This window comes from Urtica dioica, chromosome 1 (assembly GCF_054948205.1).
Source record: "Urtica dioica subsp. dioica isolate 48M chromosome 1, U.dioica_male_clone48M_v1_H2, whole genome shotgun sequence".
Lineage (NCBI taxonomy): Eukaryota > Viridiplantae > Streptophyta > Magnoliopsida > Rosales > Urticaceae > Urtica > Urtica dioica.
The window spans coordinates 49,502,133-49,517,909 of record NC_142756.1 but is presented as its reverse complement, the minus strand read 5'-3'; the positions used below and the strand labels follow the sequence as shown (position 1 = coordinate 49,517,909).

The 15,777-nt window shown below is 41.0% G+C and overlaps 1 protein-coding gene across 1 annotated transcript; it reads left to right on the top strand.

Annotated features, from left to right (window-relative positions):
* The first annotated feature begins 12,707 nt into the window (after positions 1–12,707).
* Positions 12,708–13,238, top strand: LOC149408021 (uncharacterized). The gene has a single exon (XM_089623252.1). The coding sequence runs from the start codon at positions 12,708–12,710 to the stop codon at positions 13,236–13,238; it is 531 nt and encodes a 176-aa protein (XP_089479378.1).
* Positions 13,239–15,777: the final 2,539 nt, after the last annotated feature.

The following is a 15,777-nucleotide window of genomic DNA, read 5'->3' as shown; positions in this document are numbered from 1 at the left end:
ATAGGCCAGAAAATCGTTAATAGTCCACATTAACATTGCCCTTAAGTTGAACGAATATCCACGGTAAGCGTCTTTAACTTCCATCCCTTTCTCCCATAACATCTTCAAATCATCGACCAACGGTGCCAAATAGACATCAATATCATTTCCTGGTTGATTCGGTCCTGAAATCGAAAGCGTTAACATCAAGAACTTTCTCTTCATATATAGCTTTGGAGGGAGATTGTAGTTCACAAGTATAACCGGCCAAACACTGTATTTACTGCTCATCATGCCGAACGGGTTCATTCCATCAGAAGCTAAACCAAGGCGCAAATTTCGAGTATCAACACTGAAATCCTTATACTCTAAATCAAATGATTTCCACTGTGCAGCATCAGCAGGATGTCTCAACATACGATCATCGATACGCTTTTCGGAGTGCCAAACCATGTTCTTCGCGTGTTTGACACTATTAAACATTCGACGAAAGCGCGGCATTGGAGGAATGTACCATAACGACTGAAATATATTTAACGAAAATCAATAATAAATAATGAATATGAGCTAGATGTATTTCCTAATCAAGTGATGAAAATGTACGTACCTTAACTGGAACTTCTTTAACCCCGTTACATGGAATTTTACCCTTCTTCCACCGTGACTCTTTGCACGTCGGACATTCATCTAGATCTTCATACTCGTGTCTATATAAAACACAATCATTTGGGCACACATGGAATTTCTTGTACTTCATGCCTAATGTACCCAAAGTCTTCTTTGCTTCATACATATTTAAAGGTACTTTATTGTCTTTCGGAAATGTTTCTTTCAGTGTTTCCAACAATAGAGTAAAACTAGTGTTTGTCCAACCCCCCGACGCCTTCAAATGAAATAATGTAACTAAAAATGACAACTTCGAATAGCTTGTACACCCTTCATATAATGGTGTCTCCGCATCATTCATCATGGACTCAAACAATTCCGGTCGCTCAACAAAATCGTCCTCCAAATCATTCATCATTCCGCACATATCATCAATATCATCTTCAACATCATCCTCATTTGCCGTAGAACGAAAAACCTCACCATGGTAGAACCATCTTTGATACGAGGTCATTATTCCATACGCAAACAAATGGGTCCAAACGATATCAATCGAAAAATATCTATGATTTCCACATTTAATACAAGGACAACGGATAGATTTCACATCTACCATGTTCTCTCTAGCAAAATCACAAAACTCATCTACACCTTTCCGATATATCTCATCCAATCTATTCTCCCACATCCACTTTCTCATCTTCATAGAAAAACCTTAATTATACAAAAAAATTACCCATTCTAATTAGTAAACTATCAAGAGAACAACAATTAGAACAAGTTAAAGAAGAACTTACAAGATTTGAATGTGTAGATGAGACTAGTAAACGAGAACGCTGTAGAATGAGTCAGATAGGTACCGGAAATCTTTTTTCGAGTGAGGTTATGAGAGTTCAAAGTGAAAAAGACGAGAAATGAGAATTTATATCACCAGTCTCGTGTCACTCGCCGCGGGGACATTTATACTTCGCCGCGGCGAGAACATTCTACAACGCTTCCATAAGCGTTGTAGAATGTCCTCGCCGCGGCAAAAAAATGCGTTCGCCGCGGCGACACAATCACGCCACGGCGAGGTACAATTTCACCGCGGCGAGAATCTTATCGAGAGCACCATGTTTCAGACACATAGTCTCGCCGCGGCAACATACAATGTATGCCGCGGCGAAACTATTCCTCGCCGCGGCGACAATTCTCTCTCGCTGCGGTGAGGATTCTACAACGCTTAAATAAGCGTTGTAGACGATACGCGCCGCGGCGAATATTGTACATCGCCACGGCGAGTTTATCATGCCGCGGCGAGGTACACATCTCGCTGCGGCAGGAGTCATGCGCCGCGGCGGGAACACGTCATCGCCGCAGCGAGAATCTTACCGCGGCGGGAACACATATAGTCTCGCCGCGGCATCATACATTTAACGCCGCGGCGAATGTATTCCTCACCGTGGCGAAAATTTTCTTTCGCCGCGGCGAGATTTGTAAATCGCTGCGGCGAGGACATCTAGGGTTATCCTCGCCGCGGCGATGGCATATTTTCGCCGCGGCAAGAATTTTCTGGGTAATTCTCGCTGCAGCGAGAATTTGGTTTTGCCGCGGCGAGGATCCTACAACACTTATTCTAAGCATTGTAGAAGTATCTCGCTGCGGCGAGAAATATACCTCGCTGCGGCGAGCTCCTACAACGCTTAGAATAAGCGTTATAGGAGCGTTTTAAAATCTGAAATTTCAATTTTTTTAACTACCCGCCCATTTCATATTCTATACTTTGCGTTCTTTTCCAATTTTCCCTCATTCTCATTCATATTCTACTTCATTCTTCTCATCTCTCTCTCCGCTCATCTCTCTCGGCCCCTCTCTCTCTCTCCGTCACTCTCTTGCTGCCCCGCCCCTCTCTCGCAACCACTCTATCACCTTGCTGCGCCTCATCCGTCCCTCACTCTTCTCTCTCGGCCCCTCTCTCTCTCTCCGTCCCTCACCTCGCTGAGCCCCCGCGCCCCCACCCCGCGCGCTCTCTCTCTCTCTCCGACCCTCACCTCACTCATCTCTCTCGGCGCCCCCACCCCCTCCCTCACCTCGCCGCGCGCCCACGCCGCCATCCGGCACTCACATTGCCGCGCACCCACCCTTGCGCCCTCCGGTCTCACCTCGCCGCGCGCCCACTCTTGCGCCCTCCGGCCCTCACCTCCCTGCCTTCGGCCATTACCTCTCCGGCCCTCATCTCATCACCTTCTCTTCGCCGCCCTTGTGCTCGTCCAACTCCGGGTAATGTTTTTGAACATTTTTACATGGACTTATTTAGTGTGAATTCGATATTGATTTGAAATTAGGAAGATATTGTATTGGATTTGAGTTTATTGAATTTAAGTTTGATATTGATTTGATTTGAGAAATATATTTGATATTAGATTGAATTGAGATTGAAATTGTGTTTTTGTTTAGAATCGGATTGGATTTGAGTTTATATTGTGATTGGAGTTGAGTTTATATTGGATTTTTATTACATTTGAGTTGAAATTTTGATTACATTTGTGTTGAAAATTGAAATTATGTTTTGAATTTTGTTTATTAGATTCAATGTCGTCCACTACTACTACTTCAAGCGATAGTGGTAAAAGAAAAATTAGAAGACAACTAGCACTAAATTCCGATGAAAAAGGAAAAAGAAGAAACACTCTTATGAGTGGGGTTAATAAGGCCAAAACTCTAGGTAAAAAAATTTCGGTACAATTTGATGATAAGGGACAACCAATTGGTAAGGAGGGTGATGAGTTGTCGAGTTACTTTGGCATGCTAGCTAGAGAATACGTTCCACTTTCGATGCGCGATTGGAGATCTAAAGAGAATAATCAAATTAAAGAACAGATTTGGAACGAAATGTTAGAAGGATTTACGATTCCTATTGAACAAAAGCACGATTGCGTTATGAGAGTCGGAGAAGCGGCAAGGTTATTTCGTCATGAGCTATACAACGATCTACTCAAAGATATCATCAACGATCCAATCGCCTTAAAGAGACCGGCTTGTGTTTTGAAATTCTACACAAGTGTCACCGAAGAAGATTGGATAGCATTTGGTTAGTATAGACGAACCAAAGTGTTCAAACAAACATCGGAACATGGGAAAGCAAATACCGGAAAAAGTGTGTACAAATCTCGAACGGGCCGAAATGGATATCGAAAGCTTGATCAAGAAAAGGTTAGGTTCATTTATATTTTTACTTATTCCAAATTTGCCATTGTTTTTTAATTATTGTATAATTACTTCTTACTAGCACGAAGAAACGGGGGAATGGCCTACGAAAGAGGAACTTTGGATTGACTCACGAATGAAAGACGTAGATAACTACAAGGATGAGAAAGACAAACTAATGGCAGAAAAAATCGTAAGTACTTTACATTTGTTATAACAATTAATCTTGTAATTTTATTTGAAAATAATTTTGTGTAGAAAACGTTATCACAACAAGCAACGCAAGGGACATGGGTGCCGGAATCGGGAAAGAGCATTTTGCAAGAAGCTTTGGGAACGTCGCGAGTTTGCGGTCAATCCAAACACACTTAGCGTTTCAAGTACTTTGTTCCTCCAACGCCGAACGAAGAATTAATTAGGATGCGTCGGGAGATGAGCGAGTTGAAATCTTTGGTGATGAAAGTCTTCGGTGGAAATGGTAGCATTAATGTCGGAGATGCTAATATCGAGTCGCCTAGTGTCGAGCGTGTGGAAGAGAATCTCAAGGACAAGGTTGTTGATGATGAAGAGATGGCAAACGTTGAAGAACACGTTAATGACGCGGTCTCTTTAGGTATGTTCATTATTTTTTTTATCTATAAAGCCAAATATTTTGGTATTAAGATATTGATATATATTCGTGATTTGCTTAGAACACGACGATGTTGGCGATCGTTCGAAGATCAATCCTAACATCGTTGATGATCGTCCGAAGATCGATCATGTCGTTGTGGAAAAACCGAATAGTGTTCGTGCTAGTTACTCATTGAATCCAACCACGCCGGTGACACCGAGTTCGGATGAAAGCGTCGAGTGTCTTCTTTTCATTGATGATGTTGTGAAAGGAGGCACAATTCATGTTGCAAATGGGCGAGCATACATGAATGGAGGCGTAGTTCATTTCTCACCTTTGGAGGAAGGAAATTTACGCGTGGCCGTTTTGGGGGTTTTGATTGAAAAAGCAAAATTGCCAATTCCCACCGAAGAAGCTCAAACCATTGAAGATGCTATAGGCGGGTTTGTCTCGTTGCCGAAGAGACTCATAGAAATGGACACGGGAATAGAGAGTCGCGGTCCGGTTGTCAAACAACTCTCAAAGCTCGGTTTTGAGAGTGAAGCTAGCATCGATGATGCTAAGAAGATTTCGTACAAGGTGATTAATCCCAACTATCGATTGCTCGCTCAACATGCCAACAAAGTAATGTTACCGGAAGGGGATGTGATTATGGTCAATGTTAGTCCAAGTCTCGCGGCTATCCCGATTCCGGTGTCATTTGAAGACGTTTCCGATTTTTTGCAATACTTGGAAATTGGCGCGGGGAGCATAACGGTTTATATGAAGTAAGAGTTTTCTTTATATGTGTTTTTTAATATCAATATTCAATATTTAGTGTTTTGATCAACTAAATATTTGTTTGTCATAGCTATCTACACTCGAGGCTAGAAAAGGAGAAGAAGACTCGAAATTATTGTTTTATAAATCCGAGCTTAAGTTCGTACATCGAAAATGACGACGAGGAGGCTTATTTGTCAAAACGAGTCAAGGACGTTGGAAACGTGTTACGATATTGCAAATTTGGTGAACTAGTTTTGATGCCGTATAACAAAGGTGCGCATTGGATGCTCGTTGTCCTCGACCTTTGGAGAAATAGCGCTATGTTCTTTGACCCGTTGAGAAATAAAATCCCAATCAATTTAAATCGATTGATAAAAAGGTAATATTTTGATTTCTTAAATAATTTTTATTATAAATCGTTCTAGATGTTTTTTCTCTTATAATCTCCGTGTTATATAGGGTTCTTGTTGATTTCAAGCTCGAGCATCAAAACGCCCATGGTAACGGGCAATCAACGTACATCAAGGCTTGTGACGCTCCGAGACATACTCGAAACACGGAATGCGGGTATTTTGTGATTTATTATATGCGTGATATATGTTGTCAATAATGCCCACAAGAAGAGTTGTAGTCTTTATTTTGTACATTTGATGTAATAAAGTCTCATGAAGACTCTTGCTTGTAATTGCCTATTCATTTAATAATAAAGTTGAAACATTCATTCATTCTTTCTTTGTTTGAAGCTTTATGATAAAACCTTAGTCTTTTAGTCCATAAACAAACTTAACAACTTACGAAGAGACAAATGTAGATTTGCATGAACAAACTCTTCGTAGTTTGCTTAAAGCGATATATTCGCAATCTTAGGGTCAAAGGACTATTGACCTCAATACGATTGTTAGAAGAATCTATGATGTCTGGTTATGAGGCATTGAGAGTTAGAGACTCTATAGTTCTTCTAGGTATCTTCCGAAGGTACTGAATTGACCAGTGCACTTCTAGAGACAAGATAAGAACAAACCATTTAACCTCTTATGTCTCGAAGTCACTATGTATGAATTGAATCATGCTTACCTTAATCTTGAAATGAGACATGCCATTTCACAGCTTAGTATCCTCATTTGAGAAAGTCAGAGTTCGGACTCACTATGTGATTCCGAACAGGGCCTATTGGTGAAGTACTAAGTTGTGAGAATGTCATGAGTAACTTTGTGAAGTTCTCATAGATATGGAATTCATGTACAAGATTGCTGAAATGCAATGTATGTCACCTCATGCTTTGTTCCTTGGAGTGTGAATAAATGAACTGGCCAGTGTCCAAATTGAGTCCTGACTCTTTTGGATGAAACAATGTGACTTGTTAGCTCCTCGTCAATACATTGTTTCTAACTTATTCACAAGCGACAACGGAGTTGAGGAAATAACAGCTAGAAGGGTAAAATGGTAATTTAGTAAATCCCGACTAGCTGATGACATTGATGAAGGGTAAACATAGATAATATTCAGTGGATCCGCTCATCATAATTAGGTTGAATTCTTGAGTAGAAAATAAATTCATTTGAACCGAGAGATTTTCAATGTCAACTCTTTAGTGGAGTCAGTTGGCATTAAGCTAAACTTGGAAAAGGTTTGTGAACTTTTGAGTCCAAGTGTTTAGCTCAAGCTTTGTTCATTTGGGTCCATGAGGTCACTGTCACGAATCACATCGAGTAGGAATAGTTAAACTGGAAGCTAAGTCAAAACAAGAACGAAAATTGTCAAAAGGGTATTTTTGTCTTTTGAGACATATGATGAAATGAATGTCAATAAATTTTTTGATGGGTCATTTGATGACTTAATGTCACTCGGCCAAAATAAGATTTATTGGGCCTTGTGGATTAATTTCATTTCATAAGAATTTTATTGAAAATTCTTAATGGGCCTTTTTCATGTTGTCATGAACAAGTGGAAAAGTTTCTAGAAGGCCTTTCTAGTATTAGAATAGGCGCCCACCACCGAAGAGGAAAGAGAGAATATTTTGTGCATAAATGTATCAAGATACTTGCCAAAAGAAAAAGAGGAAACAAATTTGCATGTGTATGCATTAGGGTAATCGACCAAGTGAGAAAAAGGAAAGCCAAGGAACAAAAAAGGAAACAAATCCAAGCCTCTAGGAGGCTGCCTTGGGCGCCCAAAATGGAATGGGAAATAAGGGATTTTTGCTCATGAATATGTGATATTCTATAGAAGAGGAAACTACCTTATTGAAGGTAAAACCTCTCGTATAAATAGGAGCCCCATTCCTCACTTTTCGTTCATCCAAGTTTAAGAGATTTGAGAGACTCTCTCTCTAGAACTTTGGCCGAACTCATCTCTCTCTCTCTCTAGTTTATTTTTTATTTTTGTCTTGGCACCTAGGTCCTCATTTGACCTAGAGTTTAGCTCTGCGACTTCAAGACTCGTTCTTAAGTCGTAGTGTTTAAAAGTGCCCACTCACTAATTCCTTTTCTCTCGAGTGATTTAGTGATAGAAACTTTCGTGGTTGCTCGAGGTGCCGAGGAAAGAAAGAGGGACGTGCTGCGAAGGGAGACGAGCGTTGCAACTTTCCAAAAGCTTCTCAAAGTTCAAGCTTCAAGAAAGGTTAGTAAACTTCTTAGCTCATAATAGTTTTTAATTACGTGTACTTGCTCTTTTGTCTAGGTTAGTAAAAAAACCGTTTTTACTTGTAAAAGAAAATATTTAAATTTCCGCCGCTTACCGAAGCGTTAATTATTTTCTTAAACCCTAGATCGATTCCAACAATATAGTCGTAGGAGGTGTAGGAAAATTAGAAAATAAGAAATCCTATGCAAAGGAGGATTTAGAGAGAGTTAGGGAAGAATGGGTAAGTTATGTAGAAACATTTATTAACTGTGATGATTAGCTAGTTTTTTTTATTGAATTATGGATTGGTTGTAGATGTATATATTAGATTTTGAATGTTTTGAAGATGAAGATATTATTTTTTGGATTGAATATTATTTCCAGGTGCCAGTACCGTGTAAAAACAGATTTTGGATTGAAAAAAAATGATTCTCGCCGCGGCGAACTATACTTCTCGTTGCGGCAAGTAATTCGAGCCGCGGCGAGAAATATTATTCGCCGCGGCGAGAAAAAATACCGAGAGCAGGCAGATTAGAAATCTTAGTCTCACCGTGGCGAGCTTTTTTCTTCGCCGCAGCGAGTTTTTTTAAAAAAAATTCATTGCCTTCCTACAACGCATAATTATCCGTTGTAGAATCATGTCGCCGCGGCTAAGATATGACGTCGCCGCGGCGACGTATAATATTCGTCGCGGCGAGTTGATTCTACAGCGGATATAATATCCGTTGTATAATAATCTTGCTGCGGCGAATATTATACGTCGCCGCGGCGGGGATTTTTTAATTATTTAAAAATTTCACAATGGATGTATACCGTTGTAGGAGGTTCCACAATGCTTAGATATCCGTTGTAGAAAGTTGGATTCTACAACAGATATTTAAGCGTTGTAGAAACCTCTTGGATTCTACAACGGATGTTGAAGCGATGTAGAAACCTCTTGGATTCTACAACGGATATTTAAGCGTTGTAGAAGCTTCTACAACGCAGGATTCTACAACGCTTGACAAGCGTTGTAGAATCATTCCACAACTTTTTTTAAGCATTGTAGAATCCTCGTTTTGTAGTAGTGTATGATGACACAAATCACTCGGCCATGATGTGTCATTGGGCCTTGTGAATTAATTTCATTTCATAGAATTTTACTTGAAAATTCTTAATGGGCTTTTCTTATGTTGTTATGAACAAGTAAAGAAAAATCTAGAAAGGCTTTCTAGAAGCCTTCTTGGCCGTCCAACCCAAGGAAATGGGAGATAAAATTCGTCCAGCCCGTAGTGTGAAAGAGAGTTTACTTTGTGGATTAATGTATGAAGATACTTGCCAAAAGAAAAAGAGGAAACAAATTTCCTCTATGAGGAACAAGGGCAATCGGCCAAGCAAGGCAAGGGAGCAAAAGAGGAAACAAATTCAAGTCTTCTAGAAGCCCCCTTGGCCGCCCTAATGAGAAAGGGAAATAAGGGAATTTTGCTCATGAATATGTGATATTCTATAGAAGAGGAAACTACCTTATTGAAGGTGAAGCCTCTCCTATATATAAATAGTGGCCTTATTCTTCTCATTTCATTCATCCCAAAGTTTTAGAGATTTGAGAGCTTCTCTCTCTAGCTTGGCCGCCCACTCCTCTCTCTCTCTCTAAGTTCTTTTCGTTTTTGTTTTGGCACCTAGGTCTTCATTTGACCTAGTGTTTTTAGCTCTTCGACTTTGAGACTTGTTCTTGAGTCGTAGTGTTTAAAAGAGCCCACTCACTAATTCCTTTTCTCTCGAGTGATTTTTGTGATAGAAACCATCGTGGTTGCTCGTGTTGCCGAGGAAAGAAGAGAGACGTGCTGCGAGGGAGACGAACGTTTTCAACCTTCCGAAGGCTCATCAACGTTCAAGCTTCTTAAAAGGTTAGTAAATTATTTATGATCATAATAGTTTATATTTACATGTGCTTGCTCTTTGTCTAGGTTAGTAAAATCGTTTTACTTGTTAAAATAAATTTTTTAAAATTCCACCGCTTACCCGAAATGTTAAACTTTTTCTTAAACCCTAGATTAATTCCAACAAGAGGATCATCAAGTACATCTATGGAACCAGTAACTATGGTATCCTCTACTCATTTGACACAAATTCATGTCCTGTGGGTTTTTCGATGCAGATTGGGGAGGCAACTCGGATGATAAAAAAAGCACCTCAGGAGGTTGTTTTTTCTTGGGAATAACCTGGTATCTTGGTTCAGCAAGAAACAAAATTATGTATCGCTCTCCACGGCTGAAGCTGAGTACATTGTTGCTGGTGCTGCTTGCATTGAAGTTGTCTAGCTCAAATCTATGCTGGAAGAGTATGATGTTCCACATGATATCATTACATTGTATTGTGACAACACCAACGCTATCAATATAGCCAAGAATCCAAATCAACACAGCAAGACCAAGCATATTATCATCAGGCACCACTACATCAGAGACCTTGTGAACTACAAGATTCTGTCTTTGGAACACGTCAACACCGAGAATCAATTGGCAGACATTTTTACAAAACCCCTGGACATCACCAAGTTTGAAAAACTGCGCTCTGCATTGGGGGTTTACATTCCCGATTTGTAACAATTAATGGGCTGGTCAAGGCACGTATGCGCCTGTGTCTTGATATTTTGAAGGCCCATTCGAAGTAGTTATTTTTTCTTCTTTGAAACATCTCGGAACGATGCGTTCCATTGGGTCAGTGTTAAGCTCAGTGTGACCGTTTATTTCCCGAGAAAGGCCACGATTTTCTGAACTGTCATTATTACTTTCACTGATCTCACTTCTGTCAGCAATTCTTTTTCGAATTCCCTTCCTCTTGTTCATCTATGTTTTCCTCAACACCATATTGTTTTTGTGTCCGTAAAAATGGTTCACAGTAGAACATGGAAGGGTTATGTCGCTAAAAGCGGTGGGAAAGGAAGTGACAAGAGGCTCTCTCGCTTGAAGAAGATCATCTCAGAGGTTAATAGACATGGGGTAAAGATCATCAAACCTAAAAGGGACAGGGTCGAGGGTTCGGTCGGAGATTGATGAGTGCGTTTATACATACAAATCGCTCGTTCCCGGACTTGAATCGAAGCGAATCCTTAAGTGTTTTTGATATATTTTGTGTTTTTTAGTTGTTATTATAGGTTTTCATGATGTAAAATGTTTTGAGGGCAATGGAGCAACTTTGGGATGATTTCAAGATTTTTCGGACGAGTTAGAGCTAATCAAGAAACATGGCGTCTTCTTCTGCATGATTTGAGATTTTTAAGTAATGATTCTGGATAAATTATTTCCATCATTGGATAGAGCTATCTCTTAGCTTTCAAACGCATATTTATTTGCGGAAATCGTACATCGGAGCAAGAAGATACGGCCGGTACAAAAAAAGGGCGCGCGTCCGGAAGAACCCTCGCGCCGCGAGAAAAAAGTGCGCGCCGCGAGGATCTCCAAACTTCCAGTGCGCGCAGCGAGCATTCGACACGCGCGCCGCGCGTTCCTTCGGGTTTTGACGGACTTTCTTTCCGTTTTATGATTTTTGGGTCATTTGAACCCTTCCAAAGCCCAATATGCTCCGAAAATCACCCCTTGACCTATATATTCGACTTTAAGCTCTCAAAAACACATCTTCCCTTTTGTTTTAAGTTTCTCTTTTATTGTTTGGTTGTTCTTGAGAGCTTTTGAAAGAGGAAAAAGGCGTTCTTCGACGGAATTGATAACCCGACGAGTTCTCCTTCTCCGAATTCATCCGTTCTTCTTTCTTCTCTTATTTTATTTATTTTATTGCTCTAAATTATTGTTGAACAACAATTTTATTTAATATGAATTCTCTTTTGATTTCAATATTTATTTTATTGCTTTTAATTATTCTGTTATGTTTAGCGTTGATTATGAACACCATTAGAGGCTAAGTTTCTTATGGGGTTGCGATGTAGCCGGGATTGATAATGGTTGGGGGTTTCGTTAGAGTTAGATAATTATTGTTTGCTTCATTATTATGGATTTCTTGATATGAATTGTTCATTATGCTTTCTAATGTTTGATCACCATTAGAGTTATTATCTAGGATTGTTTAGCTACTCGAGAGAGAGTAAATAATCGTGCTTTTGTTCATGTCTTCATAGTTGATCTTAGGTTAGAAAATCTAGGCAATTTATGTAATCGTTTGAACTCTTGTTTCATTGCGTGTGATTGTTTTAATAGGATTAGGTGCCGAGGGGATAATAATCCGTCAATTATATACGTTTGCTAGAACATTCGAGAGAGGCTAGTGAATAAGTTTGATAGAGTGAGATTAGCATCCATAGGAGTAGATTTTGTTGTTCAAACCCGAAATCCCCGACCTAGTTAGCTTCGGTGAAGTCGTGACCCCTACTTTCTCTTCTGGCAAAAACTCGTATTTAATTTTCTGCTTTAGTTTTATTATTACTCTTGCTGCAAACATCTTCTTAATTTTATTTGGAGTTAATTAGCATCAAGTTTTAGGAAATCGCTGTTTCACTAGTCTCTGTCGGTACGATACTCGAATTTACATTCTATATTACTTGAGTGACACACGTACGCTTGCGTGCGCGAGTTATTTTCGCAAAAAGTTTTTGGTGCCGTTGCCGGGGACTATTCTACAATAGCGATTGAATTTACTTGCTTTTGCTATTTAATTTCTTAATTTTTGTTATCTAACTTTTTTTTTCACTTTCTTGCTTTTGAAGGTGTATGCGAAAAGACCGGTCATCAGCTCTCGTTACAATAAACTCCGAGATCGAAAAATTTTGCAGTAAAAATCGAAAAGAATCAAAGGAACGAGCAATGGAAGAGAACATGAAAAATGCCGAGGAGCCCAAGACCCTATTCCAATAGGGGTTACCTCCGACTGATGCCACACAATCGGCCATTGTTCTTCTGGATCATGCGGGTAATCAGAATTTCGAAATCAAACCGGCGTGATCCATATGGTGCAACAATCCCAATTTTCGGGATCACCGGCCGAAGACCCGCAAGACCATCTCACCAACTTCGTCATGATCAGTAACACGTTCAAGCTCCACAACATCTCTAACGAAGCGATCCGCCTCCGCCTTTTCCCGTTCTCACTGCGGGATCGAGCCAAAACTTGGCTCAACTCGCTCCCTCTTGGCTCCATCACTTCATCGGTGGACTTGCGCGTGAAGTTCATCTCGAAGGTCTTCCCATTCGAGAAGATGCATAAGAGGCATAACGAAATCCATTCGTTCTCCCAATTCGAGGGTGAGTCTTTATTTGAAGCTTGGGGACGCTTCAAGGAGATGCAGCGGAAGTGTCCTAATCATGGCATCCAAGGGTGGATGATGGTGCAAATTTTCTACGGCGGCCTTTCTCCTTCATCGCGCACCCTCATCAACACCGCCGCAGGGGGATCCTTCTTCCAAAAGACCGAGGAAGAAGCTCATGCCATCCTCGAGGAACTCGCGTACAACAACGATCAATCAGAGCGAAGGATTTAGAAGCGCGAGCCAGTCACGCCCGAGATGGAATTGATAAAATTTCTAGCAGCACAGGTGGCAGACCTCACCAAAACGCTCCACGAGCAGAAAGCTACAGTTCAGGCTGTCCAACCTCCTACTCCCGAGCCGTGCTTATGGTGTGTCGGCCCTCATTCTAGCAATGAGTGCGCGCCAGGGGACAATGGCCCACAAGAAAATTTCGTCAACAATCGGCTGCCCAACCAGAATTATAACAACTACAATCAAGGCCCGATGAATAACTATCAGAATGGGGGATGGCGCGGTCCCCAGAATAACATGTCGATGCAACCCGCACCGCAAGCTCAGCCTCGACCGCCTCAGAGTCAGCCCCGACCACTGCCATATCAAGCTCCACCATTGCGAGCTTACAAGAACGAGACCAATCTGGAGGAGCTGGTAGCTAATCTGGCCACGTCGATGACTGACTTCATCAATTCCACCACCGATTTCATGAACGAAACGAAGACGGCACTCTCGAACCAATCGGCTCAGATCCGAAATCTCAAGACGCAAGTGGGGCAACTCGCCACTGCTATCCACATACGACCCCAAGGCACACTTCCAAGCACCTCCGAAGTAAATCCAAGGGAGCATTGCAATGCCATTTCACATCAGCACGTTGCAGTGATCGAGAGCCCGAAGAAAGAAGAAGAAGAGGCTGCACTGGTCACCAAAGCCCCTAAGCCACCCTCGTCAGTCCATATCTATGAGATGCCACTTCCGTTCCCGCAAAGGCTCACGGTGGCGCTTTCCGCCGAGTGTAGCGCACTACTAAAACAAGAGCTCCCGCCAAAGTTAGAAGACCCGGGCAATTTCACATTGCCGTGCACTATTGGAGACATCTTCATCGAGAACGCTATGTGTGATCTAGGTTCGGGCATCAACCTCATGCCTTCAGCCGTCTTCAACAAACTCGGGGTGGGTGAGCTAAAGCCCACGCGCACCACTCTCCAACTGGCAGATCGGACCATAAGGCACCCGCGCGGTTTCGTGGAAGACCTCCTCGTTAAAGTCGGAAAATTCACTTTTCTGGCCGATTTCTACGTCATCAACATGGACGAGGATCACGATATTCCCATTCTCTTTGGAAGAGCTTTCTTGGCCACTTGCGGTGTTCGAATAGACGTGGAAAAGGGTGAGCTAAAGACGCGTGTGAAGAACGAGGAAGAGACGTTCGGGATCTATAAAACCCGAAAGCGCAAGAAGGAAAAAGAAGAGATCTACGTCCTCGAGACTGACGAAGTCACTACTCCACCACCCATATCTCCGCCACGTGCTCCTCCAGAAAAATCAACAAAAAGTGCGAGCAAGGGTGCAAAGCCGAAGTCTCCATTCAAGCCATGGCGAGGACATTGGCCGAAACCGTTCAAAGAGGTATGGAGGAAGAAAGAGCGCTTAAAAGAAGATTCACCGCTGCCTGAGCGCGGCGGCGACGAGTAGGGGAGTTCTACCACCCCCGCGAGGTAAGTTCTCTGTCTCCCGTGTTTTTTATGGATCTACATTGAGGATAATGTAGAGATTAAGTTTGAGGGGATGAACTACTTTGTGGGGGATTTCTGTTAGATTAGGTTGTTTTTTTTTATTTAATTTTTGTTTTCTTAATTTTGTTTGGTGATTGCTTATAAGTGATAATATTAAAGTGTTTTCTCTCGTTATTTGCCAATGATACCATGTATTTTCGAAGAAATCTGAGTTTGAGTCAATTTTAATATTTTTTGTGCTTCATTGTGAATGACTAGTGGTTTGAGTAACACAATTTCGGTTGATTTTTCCCATTTATGCACACACGTCCGTCTCGGGTTTTGAAGTCTCTTAGAGGTTCGATCACATCTTTAAATGTCTTTTAGCTCACGAACACTAAGAACCGCTCTAGCCCCCTTCGAGGCGAAATGACCTGACACGAACATAGGAAAAATGACATAGGCCTTCATTTGGACCGATCAGAACCAAAAATCCAACCCGTAATACTTCCTTGAGCAACCTTTCAGAAAAAGCCGTACGATTAATCCTTTCTCGATACTTAGTCAGAAAAAGCCGAGCCAATAATATTTCAAATCCCACAAAGAACCCCGTTAACTTAACGACTCTTGAGTGAATTCTTTCGATTTTGTGACATGTTTTTCGGCTAGTCTCTACGTGTTTTATAGTTCATTAGACACCACGCCGGTGATTGTTCGTGTTTATTTTTATTGTTTTGTATAAAAAAAGAAAAAAAAATAAAAAGAAAAAAGAAAAACAAAAGAAAAAAAAAAGGAAAAAAAAAGAGAACAAGAAAAAAAACTACAAAAAAAGTGTGTTTAATTTATACGTTTTATTAATTATTTGTATTAGTTTTTGGCGTGGTATTTTGTGCCATTAGTTTTAGAGACTAGATGTTGCATAATCAAAGTTTGGGGGGAAAATATTGGGAAGTAAAGACTTAGAAACAAAAATGTTCTCGAAAGGGAAATTTTGTGCCATTAACGTGGGAATGAGTGAGTAATTAATATCATGTGAAAGTTGGTGAGTTGGGTGAGAT